This window comes from Haematobia irritans, chromosome 2 (genome assembly GCF_050003625.1).
Source record: "Haematobia irritans isolate KBUSLIRL chromosome 2, ASM5000362v1, whole genome shotgun sequence".
In the NCBI taxonomy this organism is placed as follows: domain Eukaryota; kingdom Metazoa; phylum Arthropoda; class Insecta; order Diptera; family Muscidae; genus Haematobia; species Haematobia irritans.
The window spans coordinates 203191351-203202984 of NC_134398.1; the positions used below are offsets into that span (position 1 = coordinate 203191351).

The 11634-nt window shown below is 24.3% G+C and overlaps 1 protein-coding gene across 1 annotated transcript; it reads right to left on the reverse strand.

The window, feature by feature from the left end:
• Positions 1-4650: 4650 nt before the first annotated feature.
• Positions 4651-10981, reverse strand: LOC142226950 (cytochrome P450 6d3-like). Its single transcript, XM_075297212.1, has 6 exons — positions 10865-10981; positions 10204-10794; positions 7392-7553; positions 6881-7326; positions 4955-5203; positions 4651-4890 (listed from the first exon to the last, which is right to left on the reverse strand). Exons 1-6 carry the CDS (start codon positions 10885-10887, stop codon positions 4727-4729), a joined length of 1635 nt encoding a protein of 544 aa, XP_075153327.1. The 5' UTR covers positions 10888-10981; the 3' UTR covers positions 4651-4726.
• Positions 10982-11634: the final 653 nt, after the last annotated feature.

The window sequence follows — 11634 nt, forward strand, 5'->3', positions numbered from 1 at the left end:
TCTACATAAAATTTTGTTTTTGTTTTATTTTTATAGACAATTTTGTCAAAATTGTATTTCTATAGAAAATTTTGTCAGAATTTTATTTCTTAGAAAATTTTCACAAAATCTTATTTCTATAGAAAATTTTCACAAAATCTTATTTCTATAGAAAATTTTGTCAAAATTTTATTTCTATAGAAAATTTTGTCAAAATTGCAGAATTTTATTTCTGTAAAAGATTTTGTGTAAATTTTATTTCAATTGAAAATTTTGTCCAACTTTTATTATAAGAAATTTTGACCAAATTTTATTTCTATAGAAAATGCTGTCCAAAAATAATTTCTATAGAAAATGCTGTCCAAATTTTATTTCTATAGAAAATATTGTCAACTTTTATTTCTATACAAAATTTTCTCCAAATTTTATTTCCATAGAAAATTTTGTCAAAATTTCATTTTTATAGAAAATTTTGTTAAAACTGCATTTTTATAAAAAAACTTGTCAAAATTTCATTTTTAAAGACAATTTTATAAAAATATAATTTTATAGAATATTTTGTCAAAATTTTATTTCTATAGAAAATTTTGTCCAAATTTTATTTCTATAGAAGATTTTGTTAACATTTTATTGCCGTAGAAAATTTTGTCAAAATTTTATTTCTATAGAAAATTTTGTCAAAATTGTATATCTATAGAAAATTTTGTCAACACTTTTTCCCTTTAGAAAATTTGGTAAAAATTTTATTTCTACAGAAAATTTTATTTTTCTTTTATTTTTATAGACATTTTTGTCAAAATTTGTATAGAAAGTTTTGTCATAATTTTATTTCTATAGAAAATTTTGTCAACCTTTTTGTCCTTCAGAAAATTTTGTTATAATTTTATTTCTATAGAATATTTTGACCAAATTTTATTTGTATAGAAAATGTTGTCATAATTTTATTCCTTTAAAACTTTTTGTCCAAACTTTATTCCTATAGAAAATGTTGTCTAAATTTTATTTCTATAGAAATGTTTGTCAATATTTTTTTTTTTTTGAAATTTTGTCAAAATTTTATTCTTATAGAAAATAATGTCAAAATTTTATTTGTATAAAAAAAAATTTTTATAGAGATAAAATGTTGACAAAATTTTCTATAGAAATAAAATTTCGACAAAGTTTTCTACAGAAATAAAATATTAACAAAATCTTCTATAGAAATAAAATTCTGACAAAATTTTCTACAGAAATAAGATTTTGACAAAATATTCTATAAAAATTATATTTTTATAAAATGTTCTATAAAAATGAAATTTTGACAAAATTTTTTATAAAAATGCAATTTTAACAAAATTTTCTATAAAAATGAAATTTTGACAACATTTTCTTTGGAAATAAAATTTGGAAAACAATTTGTATAGAAATAAAATTTTGACAATATTTTCTATAGAAATAAACTTTGGACAGAATTTTCTATAGAAATTATTTTTGGACAGAATTTTCTATGGAAATAAAATTTTGTCAAAATTGTCTATAGAAATAAAAGTTGGACAAAATTTTCAATTGAAATAAAATTTACACAAAATCTTCTACTGAAATAAAATTCTGGCGAAAAATATTGAATAGAAATGCAATTTTGACAAAATTTTCTATAGAAATAAAATTTTGTGAAAATTTTTTATAGAAATAAAATTCTGACAAAATTTTCTTTAGAAATAAAATTTTGACAAAATTTTCGATAGAAATAAAATTTTGACAAAATTTTCTATAAAAATAAAACAAAAACAAAATTCTCTGTAGAAATAAAATTTTGACCAAATTTTCTAAAGGAAAAAAATGTTTTCTATAGATATAAAATTTTGACAACTTTTTCTACAGAAAAAAAATGTTAACAAAATCTTCTATAGAAATAAAATTCTGACAAAATTTTCTATAGAAATAAGATTTTGACAAAATATTCTATAAAAATTATACTTTTATAAAATTTTATACAAAAATGAAATTTGGACAAAATTTTTTATAAAAATGCAATTTTAACAAAATTTTCTATAAAATTGAAATCTTGACAAAATTTTCTATGGAAATAAAATTTGGAAAATTTTTTTTATGGAAATAAAATTGTATGGAAGAAAAAAAATTGTATAGAAATAAAATTTGGACAATATTTTCTATAGAAATAAAATTTGGACAGAATTTTCTATAGAAATTATTTTTGGAAAGAATTTTCTATAGAAATAAAAGTTGGACAAAATTTTCAATTGAAATAAAATTTACACAAAATCTTCTACTGAAATAAAATTGTGGGGAAAAAATTGAATAGAAATGCAATTTTGACAAAATTTTCTATAAAAATAAAATTTTGTGAAAATCTTCTATAGAAATAAAATTCTGACAAAATTTTCTATAGAAATAAAATTTTGACTAAATTTTCTACAGAAATAAAATGTTAACAAAATCTTCTTAGAAATAAAATTCTCGCAAAATTTTCTATAGAAATAAGAATTTGACAAAATATTCTATAAGGATTATATTTTTATAAAGTTTTCTATAAAAATGAAATTTTGACAAAATTTTTTATAAAAATGCAATTTTAACAAAATTTTCAATAAAAATGAAATTTTGACAAAATTTTCTATGGAAAAAAAATTTGGAGAAAATTTTCTACATAAATAAAATTTTTTCATAATTTTCTATAGAAATAAAAGTTGGAAAAAATTTTAAATTGAAATAAAATTTACACAAATTCTTCTTCAGGAATAAAATTTTGAGGAAAATTAAGTAGAAATGCAATTTTGACAAAATTTTCTATAGAAATAAAATTTTGTGAAACTTTTCTATAGAAATAAAATTCAGACAAAATTGTCTGTAGAAATAAAATTTTGACAAAATTTTCTATAGAGATAAAATTTTGACAAAATTTTCTATAGAGATAAAGTTTTGACAAAATTTTCTATAGAGATAAAATTTTGACAAAATTTTCTATAGCAATAACATTTTGACAAAATTTTCTATAAAAATGAAAATTTGACAACATTTTTTATAAAAATGTAATTTTAACAAAATTTTCTATAAAAATGAAATTTTGACAAAATTTTCTTTGGAAATAAAATTTGGAGAAAATTTTGTATAGAAATAAAATTTTGATAATATTTCCTATAAAAATAAAATTTGGACAGAATTTTCTATAGAAATTATTTTGGAAAGAATTTTCTATAGAAATAAAATTTTGTCAAAAATTTCTATAGAAATAAAAGTTGGACAAAATTTTCAATTGAAATAAAATTTACACAAAATCTTCTTCAGGAATAAAATTCTGGGAAAAAATTGAATAGAAATGCAATTTTGACAAAATTTTCTATAGAAATAAAATTTTGTGAAAATTTTCTATAGAAATAAAATGCAGACAAAATTTTCTATAGAAATAAAATTTTGACAAAATTTTGTATAGAGATAAAATTTTGACAAAATTTTCTATAAAGATAAAATTTTGACAAAATTTTCTATAGAAATAAAGTTGTGACAAAATTTTCTATAGAAATAAGATTTTGACAAAATATTCTTTCAAAACAATATTTTTATAAAATTTTCTATAAAAATGAAATTTTGACAGAATTTTCTATAAAAATGAAATTTTGACAAAATTTTCTATAAAAATGAAATTTTGACGAAATTTTTTACAGCAATAAAATTTGGACAAAATTTTCAATTGAAATAAAATTCTGGGGAAAACATTTATAGAAATTAAATTCTGTGGAAAACATTTAATAGAAATGCAATTTTGACAAAATTTTCTAATGAAATAAAATTTTGTGAAAATTTTCCCTAGAAATAAAAGTTGGACAAAATTTTCAATAGAAATAAAATTTTTACAAAATTTTCTATAGAAATAAAATTTTCTGAAAATTTTCTATAGAAATAAAATTTTGACAAAATTTTCTATAGAAATAAAATTTGGACAAAAATGTCTATAGAAATAAAATTTCGACAAAATTTTCAATATTTTCAAATATCCAATCCAAAATTTTATTTCTGTAGACAATTTTGTCTACAGAAATAAATGTTTGTGAAAATGTTCTATAGAAATAAAAGTTGGACAAAATTTTCTATAGAAATAAAATTTTGACAAAATTTTCTTCAGAGATAAAATTTTGACAAAATTTCTTATAGAGATGAAATTTTGACAAAATTTTCTATAGGAATAAAATTTTTACAAAATTTCCTATAGAAGTACAAAATTTAACACAATTTTCTGTGGAAATAAAATGTTGACTAAATTTACTAATGATATAACATGTTGACAAAATTTTCTATAGAAATTAAATTTTCTTTAAAAATAAAATTGTCTATAGGAAAAATGCTGTTGAAACTTTATATGGATATAACATATTCGATAATATTATCTATAGCAATAAAATAAATAAATAAACATAGATTACAACCCATATTGACTTTCTAGCATGTTGGCTTTCCGAGGCATAGCGTGGTTTATACCTCTCCAACCCTGTGGGCCATATATTCAGGACACCCCAAATGCTACTCACCTATTCTTCACCAGTAATTTTCATTAGAGTATCTAGGAATTTGTTTCTAGGAAGTGGTTGTTAAGTCCCAGAACTTACTTTTAAATATCGGCTGACATTTTTAAGAACCCTAAAATATTTTTTTAAATGCCTCATTATAGGAAAAATATTTTTTATAAAATGCTTATAAGTAATTATTTATTGAAAATTTAGGAAATTTCTGAATTTGTAATAAAGCCTTACATCTAAAATCTCTTGGAGAATGTTATCTCCATAGGACCTTTGGGTACTAGAACAGGAGTGGTATGAAATATAAATTCCACCTCTTTATGTGGTATCGGTTCAATATTGAAATTTGCCAAAATTTTTGCCAAAGCAACTTTAACATTCATAATGCCCATACGTTGTGCTAGGAAAATAATAAGAAGAAATATTTAACAAATAGCAATTTCCAATAGTAGCTCTTTACTTACCTATGCAATGTCTAGGTCCCTCACCGAATGGCATAAATGCTATCGGATTATAATCCTTATGCACCTCCAAAAAACGCTCCGGTCTATAGTCCATGGGCTGAGGGAAATAATCAGGATCTCTGTGAATTCCAAAGAGCGATATGACAATTGCTGTACCCTTTCTTATGGTAAAATCCATGCCAGGTATTTGAAAATCTTGTGTACACTCACGATTCAAAAAAGGCAAGCCAGGATATTTACGAGTTGTCTCTAAAATATTTAGAAACAAGTAAGGAAAGTCTAAAGCCGGGCGGGGCCGACTATATTATACCCTGCACCACTTTGTAGATCTAAATTTTCGATACCATATCACATCCGTCAAATGTGTTGGGGGCTATATATAAAGGTTTGTCCTAAATACATACATTTAAATATCACTCGATCTGGACCGAATTAGATAGACTTCTGCAAAATCTATAGACTCAAAATTTAAGTCGGCTAATGGACTAGGGTGGAACACAATGTTAGTAAAAAAATATGGGAAACATTTAAATCTGAAGCAATTTTAAGGAAACTTCGCAAAAGTTTGTTTATGATTTATCGCTCGATATATATGTATTAGAAGTTTAAGAAAATTAGAGTAATTTTTATAACTTTTCGACTAAGCAGTGGCGATTTTACAAGGAAATTGTTGGTATTTTGACCATTTTTGTCGAAATCAGAAAAACATTTATATGGGAGCTATATCTAAATCTGAACCGATTTTAACCAAATTTGGCACGCATAGCTACAATGCTAATTCTACTCCCTGTGCAAAATTTCAACTAAATCGGAGTTAAAAATTGGCCTCTACGGTCATATGAGTGTAAATCGGGCGAAAGCTATATATGGGAGATATATCTAAATCTGAACCGATGTCAACCAAATTTGGCACGCATAGCTACAATGCTAATTATACTCCCTGTGCAAAATTTCAACTAAATCGGAGCAAAAAATTGGCCTCTGTGGTCATTTGAGTTTAAATCGGGCGAAAGCTATATATGGGAGCTATATCTAAATCTGAACCGATTTCAACCAAATTTGACACGCATAGCTACAATGCTAATTCTACTCCCTATGCAAAATTTCAACTAAATCGGAGCAAAAAATTGGCCTCTGTGGGCAAATGAGTGTAAATCGAGCGAAAGCTATATATGGGAGCTATATCTAAATCTGAACCGATTTGGCTGATATTTTGCAAGTTTTTCGAGACTCATAAAATATTCGGATGTCCGGAATTTGAGGAAGATCGGTTGATTTACACGCCGATTATGACCAGATCGGTGGAAAATTTATATGCCAGCTATATCTAAATCTGAACCGATTTTTCCAAAATCAATAGGGGTCGTCTTTGAGCCGAAACAGGACCCTATACCAAATTTTAGGAGAATCGGACTAAAACTGCGAGCTGTACTTTGCACACAAAAATACACCAACAGACAGACAGACAGACAGACAGACGGACATCGCTAAATCGACTCAGAATTTAATTCTAAGACGATCGGTATACTAAACAATGGGTCTCAGACTTTTCCCTCTTGGCGTTACATTCAAATGCACAAACTTAATATACCCTGTACCACAGTAGTGGTGAAGGGTATAAAAAGAACATGGAATAGTATCGCAATATGTGAATTTTCTATATTTATTTTGTGGGCAACAGTATTGAGAGATCCAATGATGATCGGAGCATTTTCAAATAAAAAATTCGAAGCAGGGGCGGGTTTCCAGCGTCACAAGAAAAATTTTCACAAAAAATTTTTTCAATTAAAGTTTTAATTGAGTTTAATAAAAAAATCAATAAAAAATTTAATTGATTCAAAAAATGTTTCAAATGAAACAAAAATCAATCACAATAATCAATAGTATCAATTAATTTTTTAATTAGATTAAAGTCCTTTAACCTACCCATAACACATAAATCCAGATATTTCATATCTTGCACAGATTCATAACTGAGACTTCCTTGAGCTTGCAGTTTATGCTTTTCCAAGCAGAGGTCAATTTCATTTTGGGCTTTTTGTAATATTTCGGGATTCATGGCCATTTCGTACAATGTATATGCTATAGTCGATGAGGTTGTCTCTGATCCAGCTATATAGAATAACAACATATTTGCCGATATCACATCCAGGGTTATGGATTTTAAATTCTCTGCCGGTGTTTCCATATTCGAAATACGTTCAATATCATCTGAGATTTTCCCAGTATTCTTCAACTGAATCAGTAGTTGTAAAAGATCTTTACGCATAACATTATTCTTCTCACGGAATTCTATAGTCCGCTGCACAATATCTCTAACACGATAGGTTATGGGATCAGTAACTCCTAAACGACATAAAAAACCAGCTACTCTGGATAATGAGAGAAATTAGCGAAATAAGTGAGCTATGATAAATACAAATAAACTATCACTTACGGAGGACAAATAAATCCCATGACATGACGTATCTTATGAAATACATTTCCCTGCGGATTTTTAAATAGTCCATCACTCATCAAACGGAATTCATTTTGAGGATTTGTGAAACTATTATTATCCAGACCATATATCACCGAACCAATAATGTCGATGGCATATCTGAAAAAGGCGATATTAAATAAAATTTAAATATTAATAGGTCTCCTTCCTTTCTATATGGATATCCAATCCCCGATGGATTTAAGATAACACTGTTTACAGTTACAGATGCACTAAGGCCTTCGGGCCTACCGTTTCCTACTGAAACATGCAGGTCAACAGTTGTGCACTGGGACCTACGGTCCTATAATAGAAATTACAATTTTAACAAAACCATCTATAGAACATTTATTTTTACAAAAATTTCCAACAAAATAAATTTTGAGAATATTTTGTCCAAATTTTATTTCTTTAGAAAATTTTCTCAAAGTTTTATTTCTATAGAGTATTTTATCAAAATTTTAATTCTATAGAGAATTTTGCCAAAATTTTATTATATAGAAAATTTTGTCAAAATTTTATTTCTATAGAAAATTTTCTAAAAATTTTATTTCTGCAGAAATTTTTCTAAAAATTGTATTTCTATAGATATTTTTTCAAAATTTTATTTCCATAGAAAATTTTCTCAAAACTTTATTTCTATAGAAAACTTTGTCCAAATTTTATTTCTATAGAAGTTCTCTCAAAATTTTATTTCTATAGAAAATCTTGTCACAATTTTATTTCTATATAATTTTTTCTCAAAATTTAATTTCTATCGAAAATTTAGTCAAAATTTTATTTTTATAGGAATTTTTCTCAACATTTTATTTCTATATAAAATTTTGTCAAAATTTTATTTCTATAGAAAATTTTGTCAACATTTTATTTTTATAGAAATTTTTCTCAAAATTTTATTTCTATAGAACATTTTGTCAAAATTTTATTTTTATAGAGAATTTTGTCAAAATTTTATTTCTATAGAAAGTTTTATCAAAATTTTATTTCTATAGAAAATTTTATCAAAATTATATTTCTGCAGAAAATTTGGTCCAAATTTTATTTCTATAGAAAATTTATTTCCATAGACAATTTTATCAAAACTTTATTTCTATAGAAAACTTTGTCCAAGTTTTATTTCTATAGAAGTTCTCTCAAAATTATATTTCTATAGAAAATCTTGTCACAATTTTATTTCTATAGAATTTTTTCTCAAAATTTAATTTCTATCGAAAATTTAGTAAAAATTTTATTTTTATAGAATTTTTTCTCAACATTTTATTTCTATATAAAATTTTGTCAAAATTTTATTTCTATATAAAATTTTGTCAAAATTTTATTTCTATAGAAAATTTTGTCAATTTTTTTTCTATAGAAAATTTTCTCAAAAATTTTATTTCTATTGAAAATTTTCTCAAAATTTTATTTCTATTGAAAATTTTGTAAAAATTTAATTTCTGTAGAAATTTTGTCAACATTTTATTTCTATAGAAATTTTTTTAAAATTTTTTTCCTATAGAAAATTTTCTCAAAATTTTATTTCTATATAAAATTTTGTAAAAATTTTATTTCTATTGAACATTGTGCAAAAATTTTATTTCTGTAGAAAATTTGTCAAAATTTTATTTCTATAGAAATTTTGTGAAAATGTTAATTCTAAGGTAAATTTCAAAAAAAAATTATTTCTATAGAAAATTTTGTCAACATTTTATTTCTATAGATTTTTTTCTCGTTAGAAGTAAAATTTTGACAAGAATTTTTTATAGAAATAAAATTTTGACAAAATTTTTTTATAAAAATAAAAATTTTACAAAATATCTATAGAAATAAAATTTTGACAAAATTTTCTATAAAACTAAAATTTTAACAAAATTTTTTATAAAATAAAATTTTGACAACAATTTCCGCCGAAGAAATAAAATTTTGACAAAGATTTCTATAAAAATAAAATTTTGACAATATTTTCTATAAAATAAAATTTTGACAAAAATATCTATATAGAAATGTAATTATGACAAATTTTGTCAAAGTTTTATTTCTATAGAGTATTTATCAAAATTTTACTTCTATAGAGAATTTTGTCAAAATTTTATTTCTATAGATATTTTCTCAAAATTTCCATAGAAAATTTTCTCAAAACTTTATTACTATAGAAAACTTTGTCCAAATTTTATTTCTATAGAAGTTCTCTCGAAATTTTATTTCTATTGAAAATTTTATTTCTATAGAAAATCTTGTCACAAATTTATTTCTATAGAATTTTTTCTCAAAATTTAATTTCTATCGAAAATTTAGTCAAAATTTTATTTTTACAGAATTTTTTCTCAACATTTTATTTCTATCAAAAATTTTGTCAAAATTTTATTTCTCTAGGAAATTTTGTCGAAATTGTATTTCTATAGAAAATTTTCTAAAAATTTTATTTCTATTGGATATTTTGTGAAAATTTTATTTCTATTGAAAATTTTGTAAAAATTTTATTTCTGTAGAAAATTTTTAAAAAATTTTATTTCTGTAGAAAATTTGTCAACATTTTATTTCTAAAGAAATTTTGTCAAAATTTTTACAAAATTTTCAATAGAAATAAAATTTTTACAAAATTTTCAATAGAAATAAAATTTTTACAAAATTTTATATAGAAATAAAATTTTAAAAACATTTTCTATAGAAAAAATTTGACAAAATTTTCTATAGACCAAAAATTTTAACAACATTTTCTATAGAAATAAAATTTTAACAAAATTTTCTATAAAAAAAATTTTGACAAATTTAATTATTTTACCATACTTACGTAGTACTTAAATCTTTGACATCCACAGTGTATTTATTTTCCCCACCCAACTTCTCCAAAAGATAACGATTTAGATTGTTACCCACTTCATCGATGGTCTCAAACATTGCCTTCAGTTTTCCCGTTGAAAATGATGGAGTTAATTTTATTCTCAAACTGCGCCATAATTGACCCTTTAAATTGAATAAATGTGATGACAATGGGTCATGTTTCTCATCCACATAAACTCCGCGATCATGAAAACTGGCAAAGTCGGTTGTCATAATCTGACGCACCAGTGTAGCATCTCTTAAAAGAATTACCGGTTTGAAGAACATATACAATCCCACAGCTGCTGTGTCATGAAATCGTTCATATATATCGGCTATAACTAAACCCAAAGGCCGTTCTATACGGAAGACTTTGTGGAGACTTCCAAACGGTATCAAAGTACAATCATCGCTAGGTAAACCCAATCGTTGCCATTGTGAATAGTGTCGCTTAATGAAAATAATTAGGAACGTGGTAATACACAACAAAAATACCGTTAACATTTTTGTGGGATTAGTTTTGCCGCAGTAGAGTGTTATCGGTGATGCAGAGAAATGCAGACTGAACAAAACAATAAAGAGAGTTTTGTTTTCAAAGAGCGTTATCAGTAAATTTTTTGGGTGATACTCACATTGTATGATTGTTTACAGTCATAGATAATAGAAATACATAGATGTCCCACTCTTCTCTTAAAAAAAAATGTGTCAGTTCCAAAAATTAATTTTCTGACATTTCGTTTTGTTTTTTTTTTCGTTAAGAGAGATTCTTTTGTATTCGTTGTCCATTCACAATTAATTTTTTATGATGAGTTTTTTTATTACAGAACACCCTGTTGTGTTAAAAAGAGTACCAAAAATCTCTCAATTCTCTTGATTTTCTTCGTTTATTCTTAATCTTCGGAACTGTCAAACTTAGTTTGACACCCATCCCACCTGACCACAACGTTCGTTATCGTATTCGATATAGAAATATTCTCGGGTTTTTCTCGAAGAAAACTATCGAAAACGATATCGAGAATGCTTCGAAAAAATTTCGAAAAACGTTCATCTGTCGTGCTGTTACTGCCAGCAGACTCTTCGTTTTCGAAGGCTTGCTAATGATTCGTTAAAGAAGGTTTCGAGATATCTATAATTGATCGTTAACGAATCTATCTCGAATTCATTTTCGTATTCGATATCGTTCCGCTTTCGAAGGTTTTCTATACTGTTTTATTCCCATTTTGTTCCCATTATAAGTTGTGTAGTAAAAGAAAATTTTCAAGTTTGTTTTTATTACAACACAATATAGATAATTATATAATATTTACATTTAGGAATATATATTTAAAGTGATTTAAGGCACTGCATTGACTTCTTTGCGCGGATTTTACTATTAAGCCGGTCGTGGCTATGCCATTGAAAA

What these genes read in the sequence shown, in the direction of transcription:
- LOC142226950 (XM_075297212.1), bottom strand. Translation starts at nt 10,887, where the DNA reads ATGACTGTAAACAATCATACAAT. An exon ending in ACTGTAAACAATCATACAAT is followed by an intron (nt 10,795 to 10,864) that starts GTGAGTATCACC and finishes TGTTTTGTTCAG; the next exon opens with TCTGCATTTCTCTGCATCAC. An exon ending in GGGACCTAGACATTGCATAG is followed by an intron (nt 4,891 to 4,954) that starts GTAAGTAAAGAG and finishes TTATTTTCCTAG; the next exon opens with CACAACGTATGGGCATTATG.